At 38.5% G+C, this 15,753-nt stretch overlaps 2 protein-coding genes across 5 annotated transcripts in view; both read right to left on the bottom strand.

Annotated features, from left to right (window-relative positions):
* Positions 1 to 4,266, bottom strand: part of mertka (c-mer proto-oncogene tyrosine kinase a) — a 29,689-nt gene extending 25,423 nt beyond the window's left edge. For 2 of the 4 annotated variants that reach the window (XM_026189867.2, XM_080287549.1), the window contains exons 1-3: positions 4,019 to 4,265; positions 3,319 to 3,610; positions 3,133 to 3,233 (exon numbers count right to left, since the gene is read on the bottom strand). In XM_026189867.2, coding sequence (XP_026045652.2) covers positions 3,133 to 3,233; positions 3,319 to 3,610; positions 4,019 to 4,100 — 475 coding nt within the window. In that variant the 5' untranslated portion in view covers positions 4,101 to 4,265. Of the gene's footprint in view, positions 1 to 3,132; positions 3,234 to 3,318; positions 3,611 to 4,018 lie in introns of all 4 variants that reach the window. The other 2 variants (XM_080287548.1, XM_026189868.2) reach the window with 2 other exon arrangements.
* Positions 4,267 to 7,376: 3,110 nt separating this feature from the next.
* On the bottom strand, positions 7,377 to 15,146 carry lhcgr (luteinizing hormone/choriogonadotropin receptor). The gene is made up of 11 exons (XM_026189877.2): positions 14,822 to 15,146; positions 13,207 to 13,278; positions 12,868 to 12,942; positions 12,701 to 12,775; positions 12,495 to 12,569; positions 12,310 to 12,387; positions 12,144 to 12,212; positions 11,973 to 12,047; positions 10,892 to 11,077; positions 10,602 to 10,670; positions 7,377 to 10,372 (listed from the first exon to the last, which is right to left on the bottom strand). Exons 1-11 carry the CDS (start codon positions 14,983 to 14,985, stop codon positions 9,277 to 9,279), a joined length of 2,034 nt encoding a protein of 677 aa, XP_026045662.1. The 5' UTR covers positions 14,986 to 15,146; the 3' UTR covers positions 7,377 to 9,276.
* Positions 15,147 to 15,753: the final 607 nt, after the last annotated feature.

The raw sequence follows: 15,753 nt of genomic DNA, 5'->3' as shown, positions 1-15,753 counted from the left end.
ATCACTTAAGTTGTTATGTACTGCTGCATGCTAAGCTGCAAGAGTGCACTGAGGATTGAGACAAAATATGGTCTGCAAACCAGCATTATATTAGTTTTTATCAGATTGTCCTCCAGTGTGATTATTTCTTGCAGTAATGATATTGTACAATTATTACTTTCCCTGAAATACTTTATGCTTAACAACAGCTCCATATTTTTGAACTCTTGTGATCAGTATGACCAAATTGTGTGAGTTTCCATACTAATAATTAATAATGAATAATAACTAATAATTGGTATCAGAGACACTGATTTTTGGCATGGTATACTGCAGAAGTCCCTTGGGTTGTTTCTGATTGTGTGTGTGTGTGTGTGTGTGTGTGTGTGTGTGTGTGTGTGTGTGTGTGTGTGTGTGTGTGTGTGTGTGTGTGTGCATAATTTAGCTTTTAATTTAACTGCATTCCCTGTGTTGTAACAATAATAACATTGTTTATATACAACAATATAATTATAACATATATCTTTATTTTATTTTAGGTCTGTGAAGCCAAACTTGATGCTGGGCATTTATTTTTGTCAATGGAGTCAAATGGTAAGTTACCTTTTGTGTATTTTTTCATACGGGAAACACCACAGATTATATTGTAATTTAATAGCTCTGTAGAACAAATGATATAAAGATTGTAGTGTCAGGGTAACTTCTGAAGAAGTAATATTGCGCTATCGATGATCACATGCAGGTGGCATAAACTAAATATTCAGAAACGCTACCAACAAATGATTCATTAACAAAAGCAATGGAGCAGACTTTTTAGGGTCTTGTGGTTGTAATAAAATCCATAACTGAAGGTTTGTCACATAAGAGTCGTTTTCACACTCATTCTACTTTAAAAGATTTCAAGACAGAGCTTGTTGTTCTCTGAACATGCTTGTTCGCTGAACAGCAGATAACGTGCATCTTTTTGTTTGTTTGCTTATGTGTGTGTGTGTGTTTTCTCTAATGGGCCTCAGATGACAGTTTGCTTAAATTTAGGTCTCAAAGCATTTTTAAAAAATTCTGCCTGTACTCCCCACCCCTCTTCTTCCATTGCTCAGGCTGAAGCAGAATTTGCCCAACTCACATCTGTTGACCTGAAAGGGTCCCGCTTTGCTGTGCTTGACCAATATGGAGAGGTTCATGGAACTGTACAAAACCAAGAGCGGCATAGCAGGGCTATAGGCTCATAAAATGCTTCGATGATGATGTAAGTGTTCAACTGCTAAATGTTCTCCTTTGTTTAAGTTTTAGGTTATCCAGTTCAACTGATGAACTCTTTCAAAGAAAGCTGATAAGTAAAGTCTGTCATCATATTTCACAACTGGAAACTTAGTGTGTTAACTTTTACAGAATCGGTGTATATTGGTGATAGGTTGGGTATCATATTCTGCTTGAATGTGCTGATCAGCCTGAGTCAAATTAAAAGATATCAAAAAATATTAAAACAAACAAGACAGGTGTAATTGACCCAGTTATCTCCAATGATAATCATATATTGATGGAATTATTTAGCAAAAAGGTGTGAATTTGTAGCTGTCTACATGCTTCATAAATACTGTTTAAAAAGTTTTATTGTTTTCTTTTTGACTTCTTTGACCAGAGCTCTACACAAAGGAAGAGGACAGAGGACCTCATTTTCTTAAGGAAGATCCCTCACACACTTTCAAGACTGTGAAGGTTAGCATCGTTTCTTTTAGTTAATTCAATAATTACACCACCAGAGTGGATTTAAATCAAACAATCAAGATGTGATTGAAGTGCAGACTTTAGGCTTTAACTCAAAGGGTTAACACCCTACTCCCTGTGGATGCCACAAGATAACATCTATACTCTTTCCTTACCAAATGTATTATTATGAGATCTGTGACACTGGATTTGGTCTGGGTTTCAGAGATACTAACTGGCAAACTAGCATTAATGTTAGTTTCTTGTGTTTACTCATGTCTTCACCAGGGTCTTTGACATTTCGCTGCTGTACTGTTCACTACAGCTTTGCGTTTGATTTCTCACATTGTATATTGTAATGGCTGAGATATTAGGTTATTTAAGGGGTTGCAGTGGCTACTACAGCTGTCGGGGGCAATACTTGGGTGAAATGTCCTGGACCCTGGAAAAGAGATTGTGTAGACTGGGTAAGCAGTTAAAGGTCACTGGCCCAGAGTCATTGGACAGCTGGGTAAAGCTGGATGTTGATATTCAGTGCCAGTTATGCAACCTGTCCAGCCAACCTGCTCTTTTTTCATGCTGTTAATATAAGAGGAAAAAAATCTGTTACTGATTAAAGAAGCATTGTCTGTGGAGCCACATTCTGATCCTGCAGTTTAGCTTCAGTTTGCACATTTCATGTATTCTCAGTTACATTTGACTCAGAGCACAGCCAATATTTAGCACAGGTAAATTTAAATTTAAATTTTTGTTTGCATTCTGCAAATGAAGACATGCTCTGTTAATTATGAACATGGTCTTTGTTTAAAGCACGAAATGGATTTGCAACATGGGGGTGCATATCTCATTCTGAAAAAAACTTCAACAACTAATAAGTGTTACCCAAAGTCAATCACCATCATCCAAGGCATCAGTATGGCTCTTCTTTGGAAAGACATGAATTCTAAAGCACAAGGGACATTGTGTATTTTTCTAAGTCAAGTATGGTAAATATTTTTTTGTTCTTTTTGTCTTTGAACCCTTTTATAACCCACAGATATTGAAGACACGTTTACTAAGAGTTGAAAGTTGGCATTGTGATGGTGAAAAAAAAAGGCATCATCGATGTGTTGGTTGTCCTTTATGCGGCAGTAATCCTGTCTAATCTGAGGGATGTCCTGAGTGCCATTTCCATGCTGATGGGTCTTCTTTTTGCCCTCAACATAGACTATCCAAAGGAACTTAAGTACACCTTTGAAGTCATTCAGAAGGTCGTCATGAACATTGGTGGAAAGCAGTGCTCCTCACTTGTGCATGGTCTAAGAAACAGACTCTTGCGGAAAGTCATGCAGACATGTCCTCTGGTTGCTTGACAAATGTTGGCAGACATAAGTCAGATTAAAGAAGTGTGAAAGAACTGAGAAACGTGTGGACAAAGAAGTTTTGAATACTCTGGATACTAAAACTCACCTTCTACCCGAATGCTGATCGGATCAGACTCTACCAACATGTTGCTGATACTCAGTCGGCATCGATAATCTCCAGTATCCACTCTCTGCACATGTTTAATGCTGTAATATGTAATGCATAAGGACACTTCAGTTTATGTACCTAACCTGTCATATCACACACATTTCACCTTCATGTGATACATACATGACAGTGGAGAGGAGAGTTGATACCCCATCTGTGATGGAGTGGAGCTCATTCATCACCACATGGATGTTTGGCGACAGCTCCTTACTATCCTTCACCCACAGGATGGCGGGCTCCAGTCTGGTATCAGGAATTTCAATGGAACAGTTCAGTTTGGCTTCATGGCCCTCTGACAGCTGAATGGTGCCTACTGTGGGCTTAAAGCGGAGTTTCCTGAGCTCATCTGGACTCAGATACATCCGAGAAACAACTCGAGGTATCACAAGAGGCTCCGAGGTCCCGGAAGGTTGTGCTGTTTACAAAAGGCATGTTAGCTTATGTTAGAATGAATAAATGGTAAAATGGAAATACAGTTTATGCAGTCAGCATTGTTGAAGCTTTTCTATGAATTATAACTCACGGGATTTTTAATTTATAGCTATCCTGACGCGCTCTCACTCCCACCGTTCCGTTTATGCCACATTTTGTGACTTAATTAAAAAGCAAAATGCTACAAAAAGAAATCCAAAGAAACCTTCTCGGTTTTCCAGAGACTGATACAAAACTATTTAATCAGATATTTAAATCTGTCCCAGCTGCGGTCCGTCATACTTCCCTCTCTGCAAAGTAGTGGACAGGAGACCCGGACCGAGCTCTGAACTTTATGAGAATGATGTCAGTGCAGCAAAACACAGTCTTTGAAAGAAAATTAACAACTTACCGCTGACAGGAATCCACACAAGTATTGCTATAGTCGTAGAAAACAAAACCACCCAATCGGGTTTTTCTGATTTCTTTGCCATGACCGGTCCCGAGAACTTAAACTGCTTCTTTTCGTCCCACAGCACAGGTCCGCAAGCGTTTTAAATATGACGGGATTGTGCCAAAACGCACAATTCAGCTGCGACAATATCCAACATCACCCAGCAGAGTGGCTTCAGCGTCGCTTGTGTAAATAGTTGCAACACCACGTAGCTGAAGAGGGGGGAAAACGTTTACCAAGTGGGACGTCACAGATGGAATCCCACGAAGGCGGGACTGCGTGTGGAAATACTAGAGACTATAGAACATATAGATGATATATCTTTATGCTGTCTGTGGGAAATACTGAAAGTCAGCCTGAAGTCAGCTGTAAAAGTAGGATTATTACAATCACTCAATAAAACTAGATAATATAGTTAGTATTTATTTTTCTGTTATTTCTTTTCTATTGTTTTCTTAATTTCTATTGAAAAAAGTTGCAAATAATCTATTACCTAATAAGAAAAACTTATATGAAACCTACAGAGGAACACAAGATCTCTTTAATCTTAGAGTTACAAAAATAACAACAAAACAAAAGCTACTACTAAATCAAACTACTCCACCACGTGGTCACTTTTGCTACTGATCTTCCACAAATAGAATAAGAATCCAAGGTCCATTTAGAAGCTGTTGTTGAAATTTCAGTCATGTTCTAGGAACGCTGTTCAGTTACTGTTGGAGTTTAGGTGCTTGTTTTTATCACATTACTGTATTTTCTCGTGAACAGTAATGCTGAGAGTCAACATTTTTTCTTTGTTATTATTATTATTGTGTATTTTATTTTATTTTCAGTTGTTACATACGTGACAGACATGACTAGGGGAAAGGAAAGGGAGCAAGAAAGACAGGGAGTAGAAGAAAAACAACGGGGAACATGGCATTTAGTTGTTTAGGAAGGGGGGAAGTTTTAGGAGTGATGTGAGAGATTTTTGACGTTTAGCGAAAATCTTGTGTAGTTAGTGTGTAGTGTAGTCAATAGTTTTGTTGTGTGTGTCAGAACAATGAGGTGACTACTGAATGTTACAGGTGTTACAGGAGTGCTAAATCTCCTGTTGTCAGGCCTGCAGGTATCAGGCTGTTGTTCTCCTTTATCGCATAGTGGCACAAATAATTTGTGTGGCATCAAATTTGATGGAGAACACCCGATTGTTCTGTAAATATTTTAAAATGTTTATTTTAAAAAAAACAAAACAAAAACCCACCTTGGCTGCATTTTTAGTTAAATAGCACACATTTCAGTTCAGTTCATTTTTATTTCAAACATTTCAAACGTGTCTTCACAATCATTACAAGATATCATTCCATTATTTGTTTAAAAAGGAGTAGGCAGAAGTATATACTTATCTTTCCCTACCCAAATTTGCAGATTCACAAGTTATGGAAAAACAAACAAACAAAACAAAAAAAGAACTACAACACCGTTACCAGCAACATTACTGTCCTGGGTTAACCCTGTTTGCTTCATTCTTATACTTATTTAAAATTAGGTTTTTATATTTTAATTTAAACTGGTTTATGTTTTTGTAACACACCCAAAGAAAGACTCTAGGTCTGACCAACCGTCTCAGTCGTGGGCAAAAAGATGACAGTCAATAAAGTTCTAAAAGATAATTTGACAAAAAATATCAAAAGATAAAAGATAAAACAGTCCAGTGTTCCATTTATGAATCGTATAAAAACACACAGTCCCAAGGCCAGAGCCAGCTATGCCACACGGCCAGTTGCACTCCACGTGTTGCCTTTTAAAGGGTTAGAAGTTGTCCTTGGAGACCCACCACCCTGCAAGCATATAGCCAGTGGTCACTCTAGCCTCTGGAACTCTGCTGCCTTTAGGCTGTGGCATATAATAAGCCCTGGCCTGCACAGAGAGACAAAACAACACATTCACTATAGAATTCATAGCACAAAACCCATCCATCCCAAACATATCTGATTTCATCACATTACATACCTGCACAGAGAGACAAAACGACACAGCAGTGTTTGTAGTGTGGGCTATAAGTAGACCAGTGTATCAGTGCAATCAAGTACACCTGCCTCTAATTAGTCCAACCCCATTCCAGCCATTGGCTCACCAAAAATGTCACACACACACAAAACCACTCCCAACCCAGTGCAACTTCACACAATAATATGGAGCTGAATTAACACAGGCACATTAGTCTACCATGTTACATTTTTACTTTCTTTTATTTCTTCTGTTAGACTGTTCCATAATTTAACTCCTGCAATTGAGATAGACATAGTTTTTAAAGTTGTTCTAGCACTTTGTATTTTTAAATTCCATTTCCCTCTTAAGTTATACCCACCTTTTCTTTTTATGAACAATTTACATTTCTTACATACATTTCTTTTGGAAGCAATTTATTTCTTACTTTATACATTATATCTGTGGCAAGATCTGAAAACTGCTGTTCACAAACGCTGTCCATCTAATCTGACTGAGCTGGAGCTGTTTTGCAAAGAAGAATGGGCAAGGATTTCAGTCTCTAGATGTGCAAAGCTCGTAGAGACATACCCTAAAAGACTGGCAGCTGTAACTGCAGCAAAAGGTGGTTCTACAAAGTATTGACTCAGGGGGTTGAATAATTACGCACACCCAACTTTTCAGTTATTTATTTGTAAAAAATGTTTGGAATCATGTATGATTTTGGTTCCACTTCTCACGTGTTTGCCACTTTGTATTGGTCTTTCACGTGGAATTCCAATAAAATTGATTCATGTTTGTGGCTGTAATGTGACAAAATGTGGAAAATTTCAAGGGGGCCGAATACTTTTGCAAGCTACTGTAAGCTTCGACTATTAAAGTGAACCATTGTTATACCCTTTTCTACCTTGATTTTCTTTTTAAATTGAATTCATTTCTCATTGTAAAGCTTCACCAAACATTATCAGTGTTAACGGTTACATTTTAACTTTCTCTCTCCTGACCAGTCAGCACTCTCCTCTGGAAACACCTGTGGAGTGGGTTTAAACTCAAGTAGGATTTGAGAGACGATATCATATACTAGATATTACTCAGTTCTTTGTGCAACTTCACAGAATGCAAATTCATAATTGCTCATACTTTCTAATTACACACCAGACCATCTCCAAAAGGGCATCAGCATCATCATGACAGATGTTTGTATCTCCTTCCTCTTTCAGGTACGAGGTTTGACACAGTATTACATACAGTCTAATTCCTGTGTAGGATTACTTATTCTCACATCCTGATTACCTTTTCCGTGGAATACTTGCTTGTGCAGTCAAGATATGGAAAAAGAAGAGAAAAAAACCTTAAGTAAATGTTTATTTTTTAAAATTAGATCCATAATTTGCTGGACACAGACACACATGTTGTAGTTTTGTCCCTGTACACCACTACAGTGGATTTTAAATCAAACAATCAAGATGAGATTCAAGCACAGACTTCCAGTTATTTTTTTATTTTTACAAAAAAAAAAAAAAAATCAGAGGCTCAAAAATAATTGTACAAAGTAACATAAACCTAAATACAAGGGACATTTTAATACTTTAATCATTTACTATTAATGACTGCCTCCCTTGAAATACTCTCCCAGGCCTTTACTGCAGCTGCTTTCAGTTGCTTCTTGTTTGTGGGTCTCTCAGTTTTGTCTTCAGTAACTGAGAAGCTGACTTGACCACTGAAGAATATCCCATTTCTTTGCCTTGAGAAACTCTCTCTGCTTGTGCAGTGTGCTTTGGGTCATTGTCCATCTGTACTGTGAAGCACTGTCTGATTGGCTGTGCAGCATTTGGTTGAATCTGAGCAGAGATCATGGCCCAGCACACTTAACAGTTCATTCTGCTACTTATATCAGCAGATACATCGTCAATAATCACCTCTGATCCAGACTCACTGACAGCCATACATTGCTATAGCGCCATAACATTGCCTCCACCATGTTTGACTGATAATGTAACATGATTTAAATCATAAGTCTCCCTCATTTGCACATACATTCATTTGGGTCTCATTTTTAAAATGACAGTGAAAAGCTATAAAATTAAGTTTCAACCATGCATTCAACCTGTGCATTAGTGTGAGTACTTAATTTGTCATTAAATAACAAGGAAATAGGCATCGCTTTGTCATTGAATCACTTGTCAGTCAACTGTCCAATTATTTTTGACCATCTCAAAATGGAGTACTGAAATTTCTGTAATTCTTAATCAGGAAATGCAAAAAAATAAAAAAATAAAAGCCAAAAATTTTCTGGTCAACAACTGTCTTAGTCCAATAAATTATTTATCTAACTGTATATGTATGGCTAGTCTCACTTACATTCTTATGCTTATGAAAGTGGCTCCTTCTGCATACTCATGCAACAATGAATTACATATGAAGTAAACAAGATGATGGAGCAGACTACTTTCAAGAGTAAGTCACAGTATTAGACTATATATGATCAGAGATGGGCAGTAACTCGTTAGTTGTAATGCGTTTCTGTAATACGATTACTTTTTTCAAGTAACGAGCAAAGTAAGGGATTACTATTGCAAAAACGGTAATTAGATTACCGTTACTTTCCCGTAGGAATGCTGCGTTACTGCGTTACTAAGACCGTTATTTTAGGCAAACCTCCGCCTACCCCACTCCTGCTTTATAGGTGAAAATAGAGCAACAGGACCGCTAGTCTTTGACTTTATTTATTTTCTGCTGTGTTTTAATGGCATCTATTTGAAAGACTGAGTGTAAACACAAAATAATATTTTATTTTATGTGCTGGAATGTGCAGAAAATAGGTTTAAATGTTAAACAAATTTCTTCCAGTCAGAGAATGTTGCATATAATTAAATTTTTGCTTGATGCATAAAGTTAAAAGATTAAAACTAATAAAACAAGAGTTAAAAAGACACTTTTCCATTTGATTACACTTTGTAAGCTGGATTATGCAGAAAAAGTAGAATTGGGCTGAAAGATCCATCGCTTTATCACCTATTCAGGTTGTAAATCGTGTTTTTAAAAAGTAACTAAGTAACTAAGTAATTAATTACTTTTGAAAATAAGTCATCAGTAAAGTAACGGGATTACTTTTTTGGGGAAGTAATCAGTAATTAGTTACTGATTACTTTTTTCAAGTAACTTGACCAACACTGTATATGATGCTGATATATATAATACAGACATTTACTGTTTGATGCAATTGGAAATTTGTATGCATTTCTTTTCTATTTCCTTTCTGTATGAGCAGCCTTGTTTATACAGCAGCCTATGGTACTCATGAGTTTATAAGCATCCTTTCTGAAAGCTTTAGTGAAGATAGCATAGAGGAAGGGATTGGCACACGAATTGATGGGAAAAAAGAGGACCAACAGAATTTTGGAGTTGGTAACTGTGATGAGGGGAAACTTAAAAGCAGCAGAGATGGCAAAGAAGGAGATGGGTGCCATGCACAGAAAATCCGTGAAGATGAGTACCGCCATGCGCTGTGCGATCCTGGTGTCTGCACTTCTTCTGGGTAAGTCAGGGTTTTTTACAGCCAGGTAGATCAGCACATAGCAAACGCAAACAACAAGGAAGGCGCCCACATTGAGGAGCAGGATAATTATGACAAAAGCCTGAGCCAAAGGAGTCTCTATGTCCATGGGTAAGCACATGCTGACTTTGGTGTAGCTACTGACACCAATCAAGGGCAGTATCCCCATCCCCAGACAGATGAGCCAACCTACTGCCATTATGCCTGCAGCTTGCATAAGAACCAGGTGGCGCTCTACCTGCATAGCATTGGTGATGGTGTGCCAACGCTCCAGGATGATGGTAGAAAGTGTGTAAACTGACAGCTCCCCACCAAAAACTGACAGGAAGCCAGCAGCACTACAACCAGGTCCTGTCTGCCATTCAATGGCGTGCTGACTGTAGCTACCACGAGTACGCAAGTCTACAGTAGCTATCATCAGAAGGTAGACCCCAATGCAAAGGTCTGCAAAAGCCAGGTGGCACATGAGGAAGCGAGGTACTGTCAGCTTGTTCCGGCTGCTGAAGAAGACCAGCAGCACTGTCAGATTACCTGTAATAGCCAATAAATTGATGAACCAAATAGCTACTCTGAGAAAACTGAAACCCGCGATGTCTTCACAGGGGTTGAAAGCATCTGCCTCAGGTGTGCAAACCAGAGTGAGGGTGGTCTGGCAGAGGTCCAGTTCTGGATAGTGGAAATTCACATCTTCATAGCTTTCATCTTCAGCAAGCAGGTCACCTTCCGAGAAGTACGGCACGCCCGTAAGTAGAGATGTGTCTGTTAACCCTCCGATTACAGGCTGAACCCTGCTTTTGAAGGAGATTTAAATGGAAAAAAAAAGAAGATATTGTTTAAATAAAGAGCTCAGAATGAAGATATCTTAAAATAAGTGAAGTATGGTAAGTAAAGTAAACCAAGGGGCAAATCCATTTCAAACACACTTGTAAGTTGATTTCAATAAGGTGTAAAGTTTATTAGAGTAAAAATAAAAATGAGATTTAGGACAGGTAAATATTGCTGAATCAAATGATTTACCTGCCGGCTGGATCTCTCTCAATACAGGCTGTAGAGCTGTTATTCCACACAGGATTAATTGGTAAGTCTCTGTAGAAAAGCAAGAACATAATAAAAAGTTATGTCACCATTACATGGCATATTTCAGGTGCAGATGTTTGTGAAACCTGTGATATATTGTGTAATGCAATTCAGCATTGCTTAATAAGCAAAGGATTCTGATTTTGATGGACTTAAATTTAGACTACTGCATGGAAATTCAAAGAGTCATGGGGTAGGGTTGAGCTTTGAGCATGCACAGTGTAAGTTACCTGTGAGTGTTCCAGTTCAGCAGTGCACAGCAGTGGCTGTTGTAGGTGAGATGAGCTTCTCGCAGACTCCACAGTCCCTGCAGAGGAGGCAGACTCTTCAAGGTGTAGGCGGACTGAGCAAACAACACTAGAACTGACTCCAGTCCCTGTGATGGCAGCTTTGTGAGAGCTGTGGCAGAAACATCCCTGTGAAAAAAATAACCGACATTAATACAGTGTGACAGAGTTTTTGTGTCCACTGTGCTGTTTTACACTGCCATTGTTCATCAGACTGTTACTGTTTCTCTCTGCTGAGCTGAAGTCCACAGTGTGTTCTTTGAAGATTACATGAAAATTATGAAGGACATAAAAGCAATTCGGGAGAGTAAGACCATGTCCAGACACAGAATACAGCCTGTGTCGAGTCTTAAAGTTTAACTGGTGTGTTTAGTAAGCATCTTCCTCCTTTTGCTTCCCTATTCTTCTTCCCCCATTTCTTCTTTCCTTTCAGCTGCTCGCTTTAGGGGCCAAAACAGAAGATCATCTGCCTCCACCACACCCTTTCTCTAGTACCCTCCTCTGTCACACAAACTCTGCTTAAATGTCCTTCTTCACCATATCCACAAATCTTATTCTTCTTCTCCTGCCTGGGATCTCCATCTTCAGCATCCTTTGTCCAATATATTCACTGTCCCTCCTCTGCACATGTCCAGACTACTTCAGCATTACCTCTCTAACTTTCAGAGTAGCCATCTCCAAACTATACATCATGGTGCCATCACCATCTTCTGAACCTTCCCTTTCACTGTTGCTATCTTTCTGTCACATGTCCCAACCATGCCCTCTCCTGACAACCCACTCCACCATGCCTGCAAGTTCTTCTTCGCCTCTCTTGTGCTCTGTCCTCATGATGAGCCCAATATTTGATGTTTCAAAGATTCTACACCGGATACCCGCCCTGACGCAAACTTCTCATTTGTTGGCTCTAGGCTTGTTGAACACCCTACCCCCCACCCTGGCTGGGTTTCCTTTAGCTTTCCTCAATAAATCAAAATAAACTTAGCACAAAGTGACTTTTAGGAGTATACAAATAAAAACTTACAAGACTCCAGGGCCCGTGCCTCCTGTGAAAGCATCTTTATGGATCACTCTAAGGTTTCGATTATTTTTTAATACCCTAAACATAGCAGAACACAAGGAGCAAAACTTTAATGGTGCAAAAGAAGAATTTTAAACAGAAATTAGACATAATGTGGTAAAATGAAACAAATACAGCTTATCTATCTTTGTTCCGTTGAAGGCATGCTCGTGTATTTTTCTTATGCCATTGTTGTACAGGTTCCTGAAAATGTAAGAAACATTTGCATGTTCAAACTTTCTGGACTGCTATAATACAATTTCAAAATAAGTGAAAGTGTCCTATACATTGCAATACTCACATTGTAACATATTCCTTTGACATTCCAGTGAAAGCGTTTGTGGGTATTTCTAGAAGGAAGATGTTGTCGCATATATCCCTGCAAAAATAGTAATAAGTGTAATAATAAGTTGAAACTGGACTTGCAGTAACACTGAAGATTTCCTTTGTATTAGTCTCTATGAATATAACAAGAAATTTACTCACAAGACGAACTCAGATTCAAGTGAACTGATTGATGTGACATCAGGAAAAACTGCAATACCGGTATTTGAAATACTCCTGTAAATAAAAAGAGCAATGTGTCACTTTCATTTGACAAAGATGAAAAAAAAAGTTTGTTGCAAGTCAGACTGCACTGTAGGAATTTTTAAAAACTGACAAATGAATAAATACATTTTAAGTTGTCTCACAAGTAGCGAAGTTTGGGGAGGTTGTTAAATGCTCCTCTGCCAATGTGCATGAGACTTCTTGTGTTCTGGATTGAGCTGCAAAGCAGTACAGAGCATACAGTCCATACCGGGGTGCACTACAGTAATCGTGACTTTAATGGACTGGGAGAATCACAGAAAAGACTTACATTTCAGAGAGGCTGAGGAGGTTGTTAAATGCTAATGTCTCAATGGTTTTCAGGGTTACGCTTTGAGTAATCTCTCTGTGTACAGCAGAAAATAAATAGTGAGATTCTTCTTAACATTTACGTCACACTGTCAGACTAATGTGCAGTATAAACACACTGCAACCATTTTTATGAGATTTGCCACAAAAAACAAAGCAGAGACACTGCAATAATTAGTTTATCTGATGCAAAACCCAAATCTTCTTATATTTGGAGCATGAATTTTCATCATATTGTTCCTCACTTAAGCAGTATCACAAGTGAGTCGGAATTTTTCAGCAAAAGAAATGTGATACGTACATCCTCTGGACTCCTTTTAAACCTTCAAAGGAATGGCTTGAAATTGTTTGCAAAGACAGATGATAAAGAAACCTGCGAAAGGAGGCATAAAAAGATTGGGAGGACAGTTTAATGATGTAATAGAGACGTAGTGACATCTTAAAATCATCTGAGGCTCTGTGACAAAAAGGTAAGTGTAGCCATGGCACAGGTTTTGTCATAGCAACTATTTAGTGTTCAATTAGAACGAAATTTTCCTAGGTTTTGTTTACAGCCTGTCTGGACACACTGTTTTGTTTTTTTTAGTTTTGTTTTTTATCTCTAACAGAAATGCACCATTTAGGTTGTTTGAGGCATTCATAATAAGCATAGAGCAAGTTCTCTTCCCACCAGTGAGCAACATTTCCACATCTGCAACATATACATTATTCCCAGCTAACAGAAATGGTCTGTCAATATCATAAACAAATAGAAGTTGTAATTTGGTAGAACAGAAAGTTCCAGGAGCGAGTGTATAGAATTACTGGCAGCATTTGATAGACACACAAAGCTGCCAGCCTTGGTGTTCACAGACGTTAATCACAAGAGGGTCAAGGTGTTGTGTACTCTGTTACTGAAGAGGAGGTCAAGATTACCCACCTTCAAGGCTTTTGACAGTAAACTCAACAAGTGAGCTGTAATGTCCAGAAAAGCATACAAAAAGAGGTGTACTCATAATGTGTGAGAGCAACTTGACATTTGCTTCATCGGTAATTAAGCTGGACACATGCAGGGGACTGTGTTTTTTAAAAAAAGAAAAAAGGGTGTGATGTACTACTTAAATGAAATAAATACAGTCCATGCTTGGAAGCAGACGTTCTTCACTCTCCAGTAGGGATCGATCCAGATTTATCTCTCAATATTATGAAGACTTAGAGTGGTCTGAATGTAAAACATAAAAAGTTCTCACAGGAAGATGCACAAGAAAACAAGAACACAGCTGGCTTTTGTTTTATCTACCAGAAAACGCATGCACACAATACTACTGACAGAGCAGGTGTGTATGTTTGGATGGGGTCTTTTTTGTTCTTGATGTTTTTTAATGAAGCAGACTTTATCATACCACTGATGCTTAAATTAGAAACATACAAAGTGCTTCCATGGCTAAAGTTGAGGATAAAAGAAAACAAGAAAAAGATACTGCCACTTGGTGAAACTAGATGCAGTGTTGGAATAATGTTTGTATGTTAAGACTGATTTGGAATACATTCAGAGTGCAGAGATTGCTTCCAAAAATGTTTTTATGCCAGAGTACTGGTAATGGTTGTTGAATGATCAAAGGTTACACCTGAGACCCCCCCCCCCCCCAAGTGTACAATAAATACTGGAACCAAAATCCGTTTTAAATGGGTGCTCAATATTAAGGCCACTTACAACAGGTTAAAAAATGTGATGAAGCGTGATTTGATCACTGTTAACTCTACAAACAGCACAGCAGAGCTAAACAAGAAAGACGTTTCAGTGCGGATCTTAGCCCCGTGCATAAATACGCGCGGAATAATAATGGCAATTGCTTAATCACACGAATTAGCTGCCTTAAAAAAAAAAAAAAAAGATCCACCCTGTAAACGCATTATTCCACATGTTGCCAACTTACAATCTTCTATCCCTGTGGTCCATCACTGGAGCTGCCCCTTGTGTTATATTGTTGCACCTGATTGCATTGGAGAAACATCGGCAGATCCTCGGGCACACGAAATTCCTGCATCCATGGAACAATGAGACGAACAGGAGCAGGGATACTGACGGCGATGTCCACATCGTTGGTGCTTTCTGGAAAACTTCGCAGAAGCTGAGATGTCGACTGAATGTCCCTTCATCAACAAGAAGTTGCTTCCCTTTAATCGCGCTTTGAATCTCAATCACCTGACCTCCAGCTTCCTATCAAGTGGCTCTTGTGTCGCAAAGAGATTTTTTATAAGCATCCGAAAAGGAAAGTGACACGTGATCGCAAAGTTGAGCCCTGTAATTTTTTTTTCTTTTTATGATGACGATTCATTATTAGGTATATTCTAAGTAAGGTTAATGTAGACATGATTGCGTATTAAAGCACCCCAAAACAGAGCGCAGACGTTTTTAACAACTGGATACATTATTACCGGATTTATACGTTTTCTATGAGCACATCTGCTTGTAAACACAATCATCTGGATCCCCAGTTAGACTTGCAGCAGTGACCTTGGTTAAAAGAACATACGTAGATCATTGTGACGGTGTATCGTTTAAGATAGGCTAAACTGGCGTAATGAGAAAGTATCTGAAAGTAAACCGCAAACATCCAAGAGACAATAACCTTTGATGTTCAATTATCTTCCTCCCCTGGCAATGGTTTTGCTGTGATTGGATGCTTTCAGAGCCACTTTTCCCTCACTGTTGAGTTTGCTAACCCTTGTGTCTGTAATTGGAGTGTATTTTAGGATAGTTAAAATGAAGATTTCGTTTGGCATGCACATAAAGATCCAAAGTCGATGACTGTGTCCCTCGGAAGAACAGTGTGACCCATAGTCAGAAGCCTCCCATAACTGTATC

This window comes from Astatotilapia calliptera, chromosome 13 (assembly GCF_964374335.1).
Source record: "Astatotilapia calliptera chromosome 13, fAstCal68.1, whole genome shotgun sequence".
Lineage (NCBI taxonomy): Eukaryota > Metazoa > Chordata > Actinopteri > Cichliformes > Cichlidae > Astatotilapia > Astatotilapia calliptera.
The sequence above is the reverse complement of the archived record's forward strand: the minus strand, read 5'-3'. Positions and strand labels throughout refer to the sequence as shown.